The sequence below is a fragment of the Vicugna pacos genome, chromosome 13, assembly GCF_048564905.1.
Source record: "Vicugna pacos chromosome 13, VicPac4, whole genome shotgun sequence".
Lineage (NCBI taxonomy): Eukaryota > Metazoa > Chordata > Mammalia > Artiodactyla > Camelidae > Vicugna > Vicugna pacos.
In genome coordinates this window covers 44421876-44438024 of record NC_132999.1, presented here as the reverse complement: position 1 = coordinate 44438024, position 16149 = coordinate 44421876, and the positions used below count along the sequence as shown (strand labels likewise).

The following is a 16149-nucleotide window of genomic DNA, read 5'->3' as shown; positions in this document are numbered from 1 at the left end:
TATTCAGGATGGGAGGAAGCAACAATGCACCCAACTAAAGACTACATCTTCCTGCCTCCCTTGCAGCTATGTGGCATTGTGTATCTATGTTTTATCCAATGATATGAAAGGAAGTATTGGATGCTGGTATGGCTTGAATTGTGCCCCCCCACACACAAAGATGAGTCAACGTTCTAACCCCCAGTATCACAGAATATGACTGTATTTGGATATAGGGTCTTTACACAGGTAATCTAGTTAAAATGAGGTCATTGAGAGTAGTTCTTGTCTTGTTGCAGAAAGAATTCAGAGATGAGACACGGAGGTCAGGAAAGTGGAATGAGGATTTATTTAGTGATAGGATGCTCTCAAGGGGAGAGTGGGCAGACTCAGGTGAGTGTTGTGCTGAGTTTCTTTGGCAAGCTGGTGATACAGGGTGTAAAAATGAATGGGTGGAATATTCATTGGGGGGGGCGGTTTGGGATCATATTTGCAGATTTTCATCCTAGCTCCACCTTTCCGAAGGGAGGAGGGATATTTGTCCTTATTTCATTTCAGTCTTCATTAGGAGTGTCAAGATGTTGGCGCATGATGGGTCCTTCCTATCAAAAGCTACTTTTATTGTAATGAGGGCATAATGAGCAAAAGGTACATTCAGACGTGGGAGATTCCTGTCTTTTCCCACATTTTTTTGTCTGCCTCCAGGACATACAAAATGTTACCCCAAATTGTGTGATTTCTTATCAGTCTGGAGGTTCCTGCTTTTCTCTGTCTGCCCAAGGACCCCTGTTTTTCACAAGAGGTATGGTTTCCTGCCCTTTGACCTGTGCCCTCCTTTCTCTGCTCATATCTAGCTATCTGCTTGATCTAGGTTCAGGTGGGCCCTAATCCAATATGACTGGAGTCCTTATTAAAAGGGAAAACTTGGTCACAGAGACTGACATGTACACAGGGAAGATGACGTGAAGGCACAGGGAAAAGGAGATAGCTGTGTGACTGGGGTGATGCACCTATAAGCCAAAGAACACAAAGGATTGCCAGCGTCAACTGAAAGAAATGCACAGCCTGAAAGCTGAGAGTTACGTTTTATTCAGTGGACATTTCTGAGGACTCAAACCCCTTGGAGCCCGGGATGACAGCCTCCCAGATCACTCTGAGGGACTGCTCTGAAGAGGTAGGGGAGGAACCAGGATATATAGGCGTTTTACAACAAAGACCAGGTAGTCGGAACATTAAAAGATTACTTGTTAACTGAAGAAAACCAGACATCTCAAGTTAAAGAATTTAGCATTTTTCTATGTATGGGAGGGAGCAAACATTTGGGCTCATTGAAATCATTCCTTTGACAAGCATCTAGCTATCTAGGGCCAGTATCCTGTCCTTTCATATTCTGAGTCCCCTCAGGCTCCAGAGGCCAGGCTGCAGGCTGATCTTCACTGTAGGGGAGTGGCGGCAGCAGCTGATGACTTGATGGCTTCAGCATTCTTTATTTACTGATAATGGTTTGTAGTATTTTTCATTCACACCAGTGGACACCAGAAGCTAGAAAGGGCAAGGAAGGTTGTCCCCTAGAATCATCAGACAGAGCATGATATTGCCAACACTTCGATTCTGGAATTCTAACCTTCAGAACTGTAAGATGATAAATATCTCTTCTTTTAAGCCATCCAATGTTTGGTACCTTTTTAAGGCATCCCTGGGAAATTAACACATGTGGAATTTGGGGGTGGCTGATTCCTCCTGCCTGAAATGTGCAGGATTGGTGTTTAAAATATTTAACAATCAGTATGGAGATGGGCACTGATTGATCAGAAAGGACACTGACCATGAACAATTTGTCTGGTCACATTCGTGTGGACTAGTTAAATATTAGCCCTAGGAATGTGGCTGGAGCCCTTGCAGCCATTTTGGACAATGAAGCTAGAAGCCAGGTAGTGAGGATGGCAGAGTTGAAAGAGAGGAGGCACCATGGTTCATGATGACTTTGTGGAGCTGCCACACAAGGTTTGGACCGCTCACCTCCAGTGGTATATACTGCACACATATTAGAATAAACCTGTGTTTGTCTATGGCTCTGTTACTTTTGGCTTTTCTATTTTCCTCAGCCAAACCTACGTTTAACTGATATCCAATTCCATAAAGTACTGGGAAGCCCGAATAAAATGATGAACTGGAAAGCATTTTACAAACTCTCCAGTTCTATGTATACAGAAGGCACTTTAATTATTGCAGTGTTTATGATTACACTTATGATTGGTTTAGGAAGAACAGGTTGAAATTGACTGACATGATTCTGGCCAAAGATCAAAGGCTCTTTGTCCTGCTTCAGTAATACGTTCTTGAGTACTCTGCGTAGCATCAATGGATAAAGTGACATGAGAGACTACAGCAGGAATAGAGCCACCAACCAGCCTTGGGTTGGATGCCAGCAGGATGACTGGGTGACTTTTTTTGAGCTGGGGTCTGAATGGTCAGCCACTGGTTGGCAGTTAAGCATGAAGGTTAAATTCAGGCCAGATGGGTTTAAGTTCTGGCTCCACCCTTCCTTGCTGTGTGACCCTGGGTAAGTTACTAAACTTCTCTGAATTGCAGATTCCTCACCTGTAAAATGGGGACAATTATAGCCCCTATGACATAAGGTTGTCATGGAGATTCAGTGACATCACATATCCAGTAGGGAAAAAGATAAATCCACAGCTTATTAGTATACAGCCCAGGGGACAGAATTTTCTGCTCTGACTTGACAGATTACAAGTGGACAGATTGGATTATGGTTTGTTTCTTTCTACCTTCATTGATTAATTCAGTAATCATACTGAATGTATCTATTATGTACCAGGTGATGAAAAGAGGTAGTGAGGCTGACTTAGACCATGACATCCAAATACAGCCAGCTCAAAGAATGATTAGAAAAAAGAGTAGAGCCAAAGTTTGTTTGGGTGTCCCTCCCCTCCTCTTACTGTTGTCTTTTCTTGAGGACTCCCTTTGAGATCTACTCCCTCTCAATCAAGAGATGCTTGTTCTTAGGAGAGCTTCAGTCACTAATTCATACTATGCTACAAATGACTACAAACCTCTCAAAACATGGACCTGCAAATGACCTTTTTAGTAAAGGTGACTGCCTCCTGAAAGGCTATACCTATGCATAGAAGGCAAAAATGTTCCAGGCAGAAGGGCCCAGAGAAATCATTCAGTCTGAACCCTGTCAGTTCATATGGGTAAATCAAGCCAGGCAGAAGTGACCCTGGTCTCAGCAGAATGATCCAACCAAGGATATCCAGCAGTTTGTGGCCAAGCTGGGGGTCAGGGGGCAGAACAGAAAACGTCTCTTCCAGACTCCATGGTCACTACTCTATGCCATTTGTGTGCTGAGCATGCTTTGATTAGGTTGTACAAGGTGCAGAACAAGAAACGCCTCTCGCTTTCAAGAAGCTACCGCCTGACAGGGGACATGAACCCATATGTCAGACTAAAAGCCCTTTGGCCCCGCTGATCTGAAATGCTGCCTTCATTGTGTACTGAATTCTCCAAGCACCAGCACCATGTGGTTTTAAAGACCATAGCTTTATAAAATATTTTGATATCTGGTAGAGGACGTCCTCTTTCTTCTTTTTCAAAAATGTCTTGGCTGTTACCGTACAATTACTGTTTGAGAAGAACTTTTGGATTAGTAGCACAGATGTTGAATCTTCCTCAGTACTCTTGTTTATGCCAGGCGCTGGGTGCTCTGAGGAGCCAGGCACTCAGATCCTGCCCTTGGGAGCTCATAGACTAGCTGGGAAGTATAAAGAAGTTTAAAGCAAAAACAGGAATCTCACAGGATAGGTAACAAAGGCCAACAGAGTGAGGAGTCCACACAGATATAAATGCTGTGAGTTCCATTGTTCCTTCAGGTTAGGAAAATCATGGGAGGCTCAACAGGGGAGGTGACATTATACTGGGCTTTGATGGATGTGTAGGAGCATGAGTTCATTAGGTATAAAAGAGAAGAAACGCTTTGCATTGAGGAAGTCATAGGACGCTTCTTGGAGAGGGAGACACATATGATTTGAGCGGTGAGTAGGAGTTGGTCCGATCAGAAGGTAGGATGAAGGAAGGGACTGCCCTCAGTTGGGAATGTCACAGGAAGGATCTCTGAAGATTATTTCAGCTGGGTTTTGAGTTGGAGGAATCAGAGACGATGTTGGAAGAGGCAATTAAATAAAAAGAATTTTACTAGAAAAGTAATACAAGGAGAAGTTATTTGACCTGGGCTTCCAGGGATGAGCGGGCAGTTTACCAGATAGAAGAGGAGAGGCACCATTGAAATGAGGTCGTCACAGAAAAGGCTTCCCGGAGCAAACAGGAAACCTCTTGGCTTCCTGCCCACTCTCTAAGATCCAAGATCCAGGAGCTAAGCGTCTCACCTAGTGGACGCTCGTGATTCTGAGAGGGTGGCCCTGCAGTTCCGATTTCCTAGCGTAGGGTGGCTGCGGAGGCTTCTCGGGAGGATTGAGGCTCAGGTTTGCCGGGTTGTCTTGCAGAGTTGAATGCTTTATGTCGAAATCGACCAATGGGATGGCGGCACCCAGTTACCAGGGCTACGGAGGTGCCGCAGGGCGGAGGCGGGGCCTGAGCTCTAGGGGCGGGGTCTGGGCGGGGCTTATATAAGTGGGCGGCGGCAGGAAGGCGTGGCGTGGGGGTCGGTGGCTGCTGGGCGGGCGGGGCGCAGGCCGCGGGGCCGGAGCCTGGGGGAGCGAGCGAGAGGAGGCGCCGAGGATCCGATTCACTCGCTGGGGAGACCTATGGGCCGAAGCCGTGTAAATGCGTTTTAAGGCCAGTGCGGGGAGTGGCTCCGGGAGCCTCGGGGAGCGGGCGTCCTCGGCTCCAGTGTTGACCTGCTCCCTGGCCCCTCTTGCCTCCTCTCAGCAGGGGCCTCGGCTCCGCAACTGCCACTCCTCCTTGGGGTGTTGCACAAGTTTTGAGGTCACCGGCGATCCCCCCTAGCAGCGCGCCTGGCTCTGGCCCCCGCGAAGGAGCACGGGGCTTGGTAAGGGGGTTTAGGGGGGCGGGACTTCGAATCTACACCCAGGAGGGATCAGCCATACGGAACCGCAGTCTTCGGATCTTGCCAGGGAGCCCGGGGTCCCCACCCACCATGGGGGGCCCCCATGCACGCTTAGAATCCTAGCACATCAGGACCAGCCCGGCCTCTGTTTACAAACGGGGAAACTGAGGCTCCAAGAGGGGGATGGGACGTACCCAAGGCCACACAATGGAAAGCACTCTGGCTGAGAGTCCTTGGTACAGCTACCTGCAGCCACTTTAGGTGGGCGTGGTCAGGATGAGGAGCATTTGGAAACTTCCCCACTCGACTTTCCTGCTCCTTCTCTCTCATTCTTTCCCATTTTACCAAAACTCGAATTTCAGAACTGGAATGGATCGCCAAAACAATTCATCCATTTTACGGATGGAGAAACTGAGGCTTGGAGAGGCAGTGACATCTAGGCAGATAATACATAGTCCTAGTACAGGATTCCTGATCATTCTCCGTCTTCCCAGTGAACCAGAGCTCCGCAGGCTTGTGCTGAGGGCTGGGTGTGACAGGACTGGGTGCCTTGGCCAGGGGAAGTGAGGGGTGCAGGGGAGGTCAGCCCCCCAGCAGCCCCCTCACTCTCTTGCCCGCAGTGTGTTGCATACTTTTTAAGGCGGCCAGAGGAAGCGGCAGCTCCATCCAGCCCATCGGCTTCTCGGCATGGCTGGCTACCTGAATGAAACGGACTTTGTGATGGTGGAGGAGGGCTTCAGCACCCGAGACCTGCTGGAGGAGCTCACTCTGGGGGCCTCACAGGCCACCAAGGTGAGGGTCTGGGAGTGGGGGATGGGTCCTCTGTCTCCCTCAGCAGGCCCAGCGCCCACCCTAGGGCCCTCATCTTATTCTTTCACTTATTTGGCATTCAATCCTTGCTATTTCCAAGAGACAGGCTATTTCATCACCAGTTCCTGGTCCTTGTCCCCGGACCTGCTCGTCCTGTGTTCCCTTCTTTCATGAACAATACCACCACCATCCACCCAGCCCTCTAGGTCAGAACCTGGGAGTCTTCGCTTCCCCGTCCCACACCTGGGCATCACCAAGCTCTGTGAACTTAGCTCCTTAAATTACCCTTCAGTGTGCTTTTCTGGAACTTCACTTTGTTGTTTAAGCCTCATCTCTAAAGGCCCCCTAAACTTTTCCCTGACACATCGCACCCCTTCAAGTTTAGCACAGCCCTGCTCAAAATCAGAATTCTTTGGCAGGTTCTCACTACCTACAGGATCCAAGTCAGAACCCCTCTGCCTTCATAGCCCCAATTCTGGCTTTTCCCATGGCACATATTTCCCACGGCACATATCCGTCAGAGCTGAACTACTCTCCTCATATTTCCGAATGATTCCATGTGCTCCATTATCAGTCCTTTGCCCAGACTCTTCCTTCTGCCTGGAACACCCTTCTCCCAGCCTTTCTCCCTCTTACCTATTTCTTCTCATTGCTTATTACTCACCCTTTCCTGTCACCTTTTCCTGATTGCCCCAGGTAGATTTTGCACTTTCCTTCTCTGTGGCCCCTACTGCATTTTGTGGAAAGTCCTGTGTAGCATTAATGGAATGGGCTTGTAACTGCATAAGGGATTAGTTTCCTCCAGACCCAAGCCCCTGTCTGGTCATCTCTGTCCCTTGGTATACTTGCATAAGGATGCTTAGTCAGACACCAAGTGGGTGTCAGTAAAAGAAAGTGTTGCCTAAAAGAGAAGCTGAGTCCCAGGAAAGGTTTAAGTTGTGTGGTGTCACCCATGGCCTCATATATGTTAACCCTCAGCAACCAGCTGTCCACAGTCATGGCTTGTGGTAGCAGTGGGACTACACCAAGGCTTCGCTGAGCACCTAAATGTGAAAGGCAGTGGCTGTAGGCCATAGCTTTGGTCTTCAAGAAATTTATCTGTTTTTTGGAGAAGACAGATGTGTATATACACAGTTCTGATACTTTGGAAGCATGTGCAAAATGCAGTGGCGAGAGTTTCCTTATTGGTTTAGGGGAAGGTGGCATTTCAGCTGAAACTTGAAGGTAGATTAGGTCTCATTTGCCAGACACCTGTTGGGGAAGGGTATTCTCCCTGGAGGGCACGGCGGGTGGGGAATAAAGGCTGGGAGGTGGGCAAATGATCAGGATAAAGCTAGAGTTTGAGCTGCAATGAGGGGAGGGACTGGAGCTGGATCACAGAGCCTCAAATGTCCTGTAGGCTTGGGGAGCCCCAGAGAATTTTAGAGCAGGGTCCTTAGGAGGTACTTGGGGGGATCGTGGATGGAGCCCAAGGCGGGAGCTGGGTGAGATCTCATATTCACCCTTCTTGTTGTGCAGGATGAGGTTGCTGCTTTCTTCGTGGCCGACCTGGGTGCCGTAGTGAGGAAGCACTTCTGCTTTCTGAAGTGCCTGCCACGAGTCCGACCCTTTTACGCTGTCAAGTGCAACAGCAGCCCAGGCGTGCTGAAGGTCCTGGCCGAGCTGGGGCTGGGCTTCAGCTGTGCCAACAAGGTGAGCCTCTGCCCCACACCAGCACACTGACCCCCGCTGCTTACTAAACACATGGCCTGGCTGCTGCAGGTGGACCTAGGGAAGCAGGAGTGACCTGCAGTTGGCCCCTGATCTCTGGGAAGGGCCACCACTTGGAAGGGGCTTAAGGGGTGAGGGAGGGAGAAATAAGCATGGAATTTGGCAGCCTTGAAGTTCCAAACTGGAACCACATGTGCTGTGTCCCTGGGCAGGTGGGTCTCCTTTTTAATGGAGATCTTCAGACTTCTTGGCATAGAGCTATACATGGTATTTTTCTAATTGAAACAAAACCAAACCACCTTTTTATCATTGAGGGGAGGAACTGGAGCTGGATCACAGAGCCTCAAATGTCCTGTAGGCTTGGGGAGCCCCAGAGAATTTTAGAATTTTTGGAAATTTTTAGAATTTTTCTTTCATAATCTTAATAATGTGTGACTGTACATTTTCTTAACTAATCCTTTTAGAGTTTTGTTGTTCCCAATTCTACAGCCTTTTGGATTTGATTAATGCTGTTATCTTAATTCCCCCTGCTCTCTTTAGGTTTACTTTGCTTATTAACTATCATTCTCTATTCACTGGAGTCCTGCAACGTGCTAGACACGGTGCTAGGGAGGGCTGGCAAGACAGTGTTGATTAAAACAGACTCTGTTTTCCTTGAGTTGCCTGCTTAGCTTATCTATTTTATTTCTATTCTTGGTAAAAGCCTTAAGCTATGACATTTCCTCAGAGTACAGCTTTGGACATACTTGTTCATTTATTGAGCACCTACTGTGGGGCCAAGTACTTTTCTAGGTAAGGAATGAACAAGTGAACAAAACAAAAAGATCCTTCTATCATGGAGCATACTTCCTAAAGAACAAACAAGTTAAACAATGAAAATCTATGGTATTTTAGGTAGCAAATGCTGTGGAGAATATTAAAGCAGGGAAGGGAGGTAGGAAAGAGACATGGATGTTGAGAGAAAGGATTATATATTTAGATAGGTTAGCCAGGGAAAGCTTCACTGGAATTTGAACACAGACCTGAAGGAAGCAAAGGATCAAACCAGGTAGATAACTGGGGGAAGGGCATTTCAGGCAGAGAGAACAGAAAGTGCAAAGGCCCTGAGGTGGGAGCAAGCCTGGTGGGTGTTGACTTGTGATACTGTCATTACTGTTATTTTTTTTAATGGTTAATAACGATTGTTTTGAGGGGGAACCCCTTTTAAACCGTGGTCAGCAATGTGGCTAGGTGTTGTGCAGAGGATTCTAGGAAAGGATCCTGGAGGAGATAGGAGGAAAGCTCACCTGGGCAAGATGACAGGGCTGGAGGGATTCCAGGTGGAGAGAGGTGTGCACCACAGCGGGTGGTCACAACGAGCAGGTTCATCTTTATCAGAGACGTGTATTACTGTCCTTAGTGGTAGGTGAGTCTCTGTCGTGCCACCCACAAAGCCCCTTTGCTTCAGCTCTTGCTTTGCACGCCTAGTTTCGTGTGTGCCTCACATGAGGTTCCTGGGGGAGAGATTATCATTTTGCAGTTGAGGAAATTGGGGGCCAGCTGCACACAGCTTGCTGAGAGTAGAGCCAGGACCTCCCCTCTGCAGCACACCGGGCTTCTGCTCTGGCAAAGGAGGACAGGGACCCTTTTCCAGCCCCCTTGGTCTAGGGGTGAAAAACAGGACCAAACCCCACTGACTAGAGTCCTGCGTTTCTGGAAACCCAGTGGTGGGGCACTGTGCCTGGCCCTCAAGCTTCAGAGCTGGCCTCCAAAGAGCAGAGCCATGGGGTGTTAGGACATGACCTTGAAGTCAGTGGGGGACGTTAAAAGCATCTACCATTTGCTGAGCACTCTTGTGCTAGGAGCTTTGCCAAGTGTTTTCTGTACATGATCTCATTTTATTCTCGCAAGAACCCTGTGAGGTAATTATTATTACCGTGGTTCTGACAACAGCCCGGTGAGAAACATTTACTATGTGAGGAAAGGTGGCACAGAGGTTGAGGGAGGCACTGGGAAGGGCCCGCTTGAGTATGGCTAGGGGTCTCAGACTCTACTGCTGCTGTCTTCTCCAAGGTCCTCGGGCAGGAAGTGGTGGAGCTGGGGTCCCTCCCTGTACGTGGGCTCATGTAGCCCTTGGGTGCCCAGACTGAGAGGTGGCTCAGGGAGGCACAGCTTTTCTTAGAAGGCCGAGGCTGCCCTCTTCTGGTTGGCCGGAGCTGGTGGCCACGCTGTACAGCACCATGCCTTGGTGGACACTGACCTAGAGTGAGGTCTAAGCTGGGGCTGTGTGTATAGATAAACATCAGGCAGACTCCAGGGTCAAGGGCACCAGCCGTGCCTTGTACGGGGCTCAGGTCCACACGCCCACTGTCCCAAGGACCTTGTGCCATCTTTCCTGCCCCATCCCTTGCCCTTTCTTGCTGTCTCCCTCAGCATCCTCCTGGGCACCACATCATCCCCACCCCAATCTTGCTCCCTCTTTATGGCCAAACCGAGTTGTTCACACTTGCTTGTCTGCACTCACTTGTCTCTTTCCCTTGGTTCCCACTCCTTAAGCCATTATTTCCTGACCTCCTCTCATCCGTCATACCAAGGAATGTCCTCTTACCAACATCCCCAGAGATGTAAAGCATCACATTAGGGTGGGGGAGGGTATAGCTTAAGTGGTAGAGCGCATGCTTAGCATGCACAAGGTCCTGGGTTCAATCTCCAATACCTCCTCTAAAAATAAAGGAATAAATAAACCTAATTACCTACCCCCTGAAATAAAACCAATCTAAATACATAGTCACTCTTCAAAAAATAAAAAGTAAACTTAAAAATATTTTTAAAAAGCATCACATTCGGTGCCTGCTTGTGGTAGGTGCTCAGTGACTGTGGTTGCTGTCACCACCATCATCATCGTTGTCTGTATCATTAATGCAGCAATCGGGTGGAGCACTGTTCTGGAAAGTTGCGGAAGAGGAGGCCCCGTGGGGAGAGGGCCTTACTGGAGCCACCCATCCCAGTGCCATACACAAAGCAGGTCTCTGGGTCTTGGATTACCTGTGTCAAAAAGACTCTTGGTCGGTTGAACTTTCTAATATATCAAATGGTATTCTCTAAACATTTAATTCTGCCAGAAAAATGTGTCAGAAACCTGTTTTCTGGGCCACCATGAATCTGATAGTGCCTTTGTGTGAACTAGAATATGTATCCCTTCCTTAAGACATGTCATTATTGTGAATACACTGAGTGAGATGTTTTGTTAGAGCGAGTTGCTTTACTATTGGGAAGTTGTAATAAACATACAAATCCACCATGTATTCTCTGAATGGGATCCCTCCCTCCCTGGAACTGTGCAGTTCACCACCTGCACAGCTGTACGTGGCAGCCCTCCTTGTCAATGGTGAACCAGCAGGAGTCCTGGTTTTTGTGTATCTGTTGTCTAAAAGTGAGGCCCACTTCTTAAGTACCTCCCCCAGGCATAGCTGTGACTCTGCCCCTCAACTGTGCTTCCTTGGCCTTTGTGGGCCCAGCAGGCCCTGGCACTTCCTGACCACCACCTTTGGAACCCCACAGGCAGAGATGGAGTTGGTCCAGCATATTGGTGTCCCTGCCAGTAAGATCATCTACGCCAGCCCCTGTAAGCAAATTGCACAGATCAAGTATGCTGCCAAGCATGGGGTCCAGCTGCTGAGCTTTGACAACGAGATGGAGCTGGCGAAGGTGGTAAAAAGCCACCCCAGTGCCAAGTAAGCTGAGAACCACTCATGTGGGAGGCCAGGCTGTGCATGAGGGTGGAGGGAGCGGGTGGAGTAGGGTTGGGGCTGAGGACCCTGCCCTGGACACGGCCACAGTCACAGGAGGTTGGGCAGACACTCCTGGACTGGACCCAGGATGCCAGAGCCTGACTAGGACAGAGGTAGGAATGATGGATAACTGCCCAGGCAGAGCCAACCCACGGTACTCTGGAGGTCAAAGTCACGGCAGAAGGAGCAAGAGGGGTGGTCGGGAAAGTTTCACGGAGGAAGTGGCATTTGAGGTAGGTCTTGAGGAGTGAACAGCATCTGGGGAGGGCATAAATAGTGCATCACACGAGCAAATGCATGAAGGTCAGAAGCAGCACACGGGGCATTTGAGGGATAAGCAGAAATTTGAGGGATAAGCTGGAACACACCACGTGCGAGGGGTGGAGGAGAAGTGAATGACGCTAGTCACGGGGCAGGGGCTCAATGCACGTGGGCTTTGGAGGGGGTCAGGGCTGGACATTTTGCTCAGGATGTGGCTCTCACTTGGTCACTGGACACTCTGGGGTTTCTAGGGGGGCCTTAGGTTCCATTTTGTCTGTTTGACATACTGGGGATGTCAGGGTTCTCAATAAGACTGTGTTTAAATAAATAGTCCCCTCACACAAAAAAGCTGGAAAAGGCCGGCTGGTGTAAAGGCTGATTCAGAGGAAGCAGGGCTGCCCAGGGGAGAACTAGTGAGGTTGGGACCAGGGCAGAGGCCCCAGGGAAGTGCCCAGGGATGTTTAGGGAACTGATTGGACAGGACTCAGAGGCTGACAGGCTGTGCAGGGGGAGGAAGGGGTCAGGGCCCTATGGGGTTGGGTAGCTCTGAGCCATGAGGGTTCACCCCCCTTGACTCAGGGAAGATGTGGTTGGGGTGGGGGAGGCAGGGTCCCCCTGCAGAGGTGCACTGTGTGTCTCCTCAGGATGGTTCTGAGCATTGCTACTGATGACTCCCACTCCCTGAGCCGCCTGAGCCTCAAATTCGGTGCGTCACTGAAATCCTGCAGACACCTGCTTGAAAATGCCAAGAGAGACCATGTTGAGGTGGTGGGTGTGAGGTAAGTGCCCTGGAGCTCCGCCATCCCCACCCATGCCCACTTCTTTCCTGGGAATTGACCAGTTCTGTGTGAGACCTCCCCTGGGGCCACCAAGGCCGGCCTGTCCCTGGGCCTGGAATTCTGCCACTTGAGAGTTTCCTCCCTTTAAGAAAGAAGGTTTAGATTGTCCCACTGCCCCAACCCCACAATCCCCAGAAGGTCCTGTCCCAGGAGGATCTAGGAGGGACCCTTCTTTGCAGGAGTTTTCCCAACCTGAGGCCAAAGGTCGTCCACCTTGGCTCTGCCTGTTTTCTGGGAGGGATATGGAGGACCTAATAATATAGCTTTCCTTTATTCTGGACTTAGGATGTGCCAGGCACTGGGCTAAATGCTTCATTGTGCTAAATGCTGTGGAATCTTATCCCCACTTTACAGATGGGGAAACTAAAGCATGGGCAGGCCACACTGCTTGAATGTACATCAGATCTGGCTGACTCTGGGGCCCTAGCCCTCATCCCAGAAGGCTTAGCCCTAGGGGCAGCATGGAGGGATGGGTGAGGCACCCAGTGCCAAGGGACCTTTGCTCTAGTCTCCTGTCTACTCCTCACTTGCTACTTGGCCCTTGGCAACACATTTAACCTTTTAGGCCCTTAATCACTACATCTGGAAAATAGGCACAGTGTCCAGTGTGCTTGTCTGAGGTTGCTCCCGGCTAGGGCTGACGTGGTGGGTACTTGCGGTCCTGCATGTAAGCCGAGGCTCTTCCTCTCTTCCCAGTTTTCACATTGGCAGTGGCTGTCCTGACCCACAGGCCTTTGCCAAGTCCATTTCGGATGCCCGGCTCGTCTTTGAAATGGGCGCTGAGCTGGGGCACAGGATGCACATCCTGGACCTCGGTGGCGGCTTTCCTGGAGTGGAAGGAGCTAAAATGAGATTCGACGAGGTAACCCTGGGGTTGCAAGTGTCACACCGAGCTTGGTGGGGGTGGGGGTGAAAGCAGGGAGGGTTATAATGATCCTTGAGCTCACTGTGAGTGGGTCCCAGGTGCTACGTGCTTGGTGCTTTACCTGAGCTATCTTATCATTAACCCTGTGTTAAAGCTGAGCAAACTGAGGCTCACAGAGGTTACTTTACTTCCTGGTTCCATGGCAAAGCTGGCTACACACCCAGCTTTGCCTGACTCCCGCCATGCACATATTTGAGGCTTAATCAGGCTATATTTGCATAAGTCATAAGGCTCTTTGAGGGTCTGAGTATGCCCTCTTCACCCTCCAGTGGGCTGATGAGAAATCAGGTTGGAGGGCAAGGGAAGGAAAAGCCAACCTTCTGTCCACTCCCAGTCCATCTGTTTCCGTATCGGTAACATGAAATCAGGGAAAAGGTGTTATTGCAATCCCCACTTCAACCACTAGGGGTCGCTTTCCCCTAGTAAGTGCTTCGTCCTGGGACATTCACATCGTGGAACCCACCCTAAGAAAATAATGTGATGGAGACAAAGAATTAGCTTCAAAGATGAGCATTGCAGCCTAGTTCATAACAGAAGACTTCCCTGGTCCATCTAACACTCGGGGATTGGTTAACCAAGTTATGGTATATTTTTATGGTGAAAACATTTACACACATGGGGAAGTCATTCAGTTTATTGAAATAATAGATTATAAAAGCATACACGTATGGCCCTATCATGTTAATAATAAAAAAAATCGAGAATCAAAGGAGCTTCTTCTTTTTAACACTTTTATTGAGTTATAATCATTTTACAATGTTGTGTCAAATTCCAGTGTAGAGCACAATTTTTCAGTTATACATGAACATATATAAATTCATTGTCACACTTCTTTCTCTGTGAGCTACCATAAGATCTTGTATATATTTCCCTGTACTATACAGTGTAATCTTGTTTATCTATTCTATGTTTTGAAATCACAGTCTGTCCCTTCCCACCCCCCAGGAGCTACTTGATTAGGTTAACCTGGGTGATAAAATTAGGGATGACTTTGATCTTTTTCCTTCACTGTATTTTCTGTAAAAAAAAAACTGTTATTTAACATATTGGTTATTTGTGAAAGAAGCTCCACATCAGGGCTTCTGGAATCTGATACCAAGTGTTAGATTAAGAGTGCCTTTTCCCAGGGGACGGGTATAGCTTCGTGGTAGAGTGCGTGCTTGGTGTATACGAGGTCCTGGGTTCAATCCCCGGTGCCCCCATTAAGGGGAAAAATAAAAAATAAATTTAAAGAAGTTCCTTTTCCCATTGTGGGAGCATTGAGAGGGTGATTTACACAAGTGTGAGGGGCTTGACCCAGCTCTGTCTCTGCTTACCTTCTTGGCCAGCTGTCTGCAGTTACCAGCTGGGGCCTTAGCAGATGCCAAGTCATTCTTTGTGAAATCAAAGAGGCTTTCAAGAAATATATTTGAAGCTGTAGCAAGTCTTCAGCATCAACCCCACATTTCAAATGTGTGATTGTCTCCCCACCCCCGTATTACCAGATTGCTTCTGTGATCAACTCAGCCTTGGACCTGTACTTCCCAGAGGGCTGTGGTGTGGACATCCTTGCCAAGCTGGGGCGCTACTATGTGACCTCGGCCTTCACCTTGGCAGTCAGCATCATCGCCAAGAAGGAGGTTCTTCTGGACCAGCCTGGCAGGGAAGGTAGGTGCCAGGTGGGCAGCTGAGCCCCTGAAGGCAGGGACAGTGGCTGGCTGAGCAGGGTCTGGCTTTAGGGGCTGGGGGACTCTGGAGACTGGGTCCTTGCTTTAGGGAAATTTATAATCACATCTCCTCACTCCCAAGACAGTCATTTAGCATCTTTTTTCCCCCTATGCACGTTTCTATTTTATGAAGATTGAGATCAAAGCAACCTGAGGGAGAATTAGACATTTGATTAACCCCGTTGTACAAATGAGGAAATTAAGAGCTAGAGAGAATACAAGTGAATTTTTTAATAGCTAGTAAGTGGTAAAGCCTGCATTTGACCCATATTTGTCTTCTCTCCAATGTACAGGCTCTTACTCACCCAACTGCTTCTCGTAACATAATGAAAATAATTAATGACAACTTATATTTGTCTAAGCCCACTTTACAGATGACAGAACGTAGGCAAGGAAAGGCTGAGTCACTAGCCCAAGGTCACACAGTTGATAAGGAGCAGTGCTGGGGTTCAAGTCCACGTGGGCTGACTCAAGTCTCCTCTGCCCACACGGCCAACATTAGTGCTCTTCCCTGACCTTCCAGATAGTTCAGTCCTCCCAGCAGGCCCTTGAATGAGAGGTTGACTCTGATCTCGGGGCTTTGTTCTCTGCTCTGGGGCCTCCAGGCAGGAGAGCTTGTGTACTCTTCCCCAGGGAGAATCCATGTGGAGGGGTGATGGTCTGTGTGTGTGTGTGTGTGTGTGTGTGTGTATACGTGTGTGTGTGTGTAGTGATGGAATTCTGGCCTCCTTTATGGATCTGGGGGATTATCCTATTAGCCAGGAGACCTGGCTTCTCATTCCAGCTCACGCACTGCCCCATCATGTGCCTCTGAGCAGGTGGTTTAACCTCTTGGGGTTTTGGGCTTGGGTGGGCTGCTTTTCTTTCTGCCTTTGCTGGGGCATTGAGGGGGCTCAGATGCAGGCAGGGAGTGTGTCCTCAGCAGGGTTGCTCAGCTGCAAGGTATTTCCAATGCAGCAGTGAACCTCCTGTCACAGGAGGAGGCAGGAGCCACCCCATAGCTGAAAAAGGGTTAGTCCTTTCTTTTCAGTAACCTGAGCTCTGCCGAGCCGGCCACTGTTCGGCCCCTCACACTGCTGCTTGTGCTGCCCCGACCTCTCCC

At 49.1% G+C, this 16149-nt stretch overlaps 1 protein-coding gene across 4 annotated transcripts in view; it reads left to right on the top strand.

The window, feature by feature from the left end:
• The first annotated feature begins 4647 nt into the window (after nt 1-4647).
• Nucleotides 4648-16149, top strand: part of AZIN2 (antizyme inhibitor 2) — a 31727-nt gene continuing 20225 nt past the window's right edge. For 2 of the 4 annotated variants that reach the window (XM_072973966.1, XM_031683540.2), the window contains exons 1-8: nt 4648-4794; nt 4888-5008; nt 5647-5818; nt 7355-7528; nt 11087-11259; nt 12222-12356; nt 13113-13278; nt 14826-14988. In XM_072973966.1, the coding sequence (XP_072830067.1) occupies nt 5714-5818; nt 7355-7528; nt 11087-11259; nt 12222-12356; nt 13113-13278; nt 14826-14988 (916 nt within the window). In that variant the 5' untranslated portion in view covers nt 4648-4794; nt 4888-5008; nt 5647-5713. 4 annotated transcript variants of the gene reach the window in all.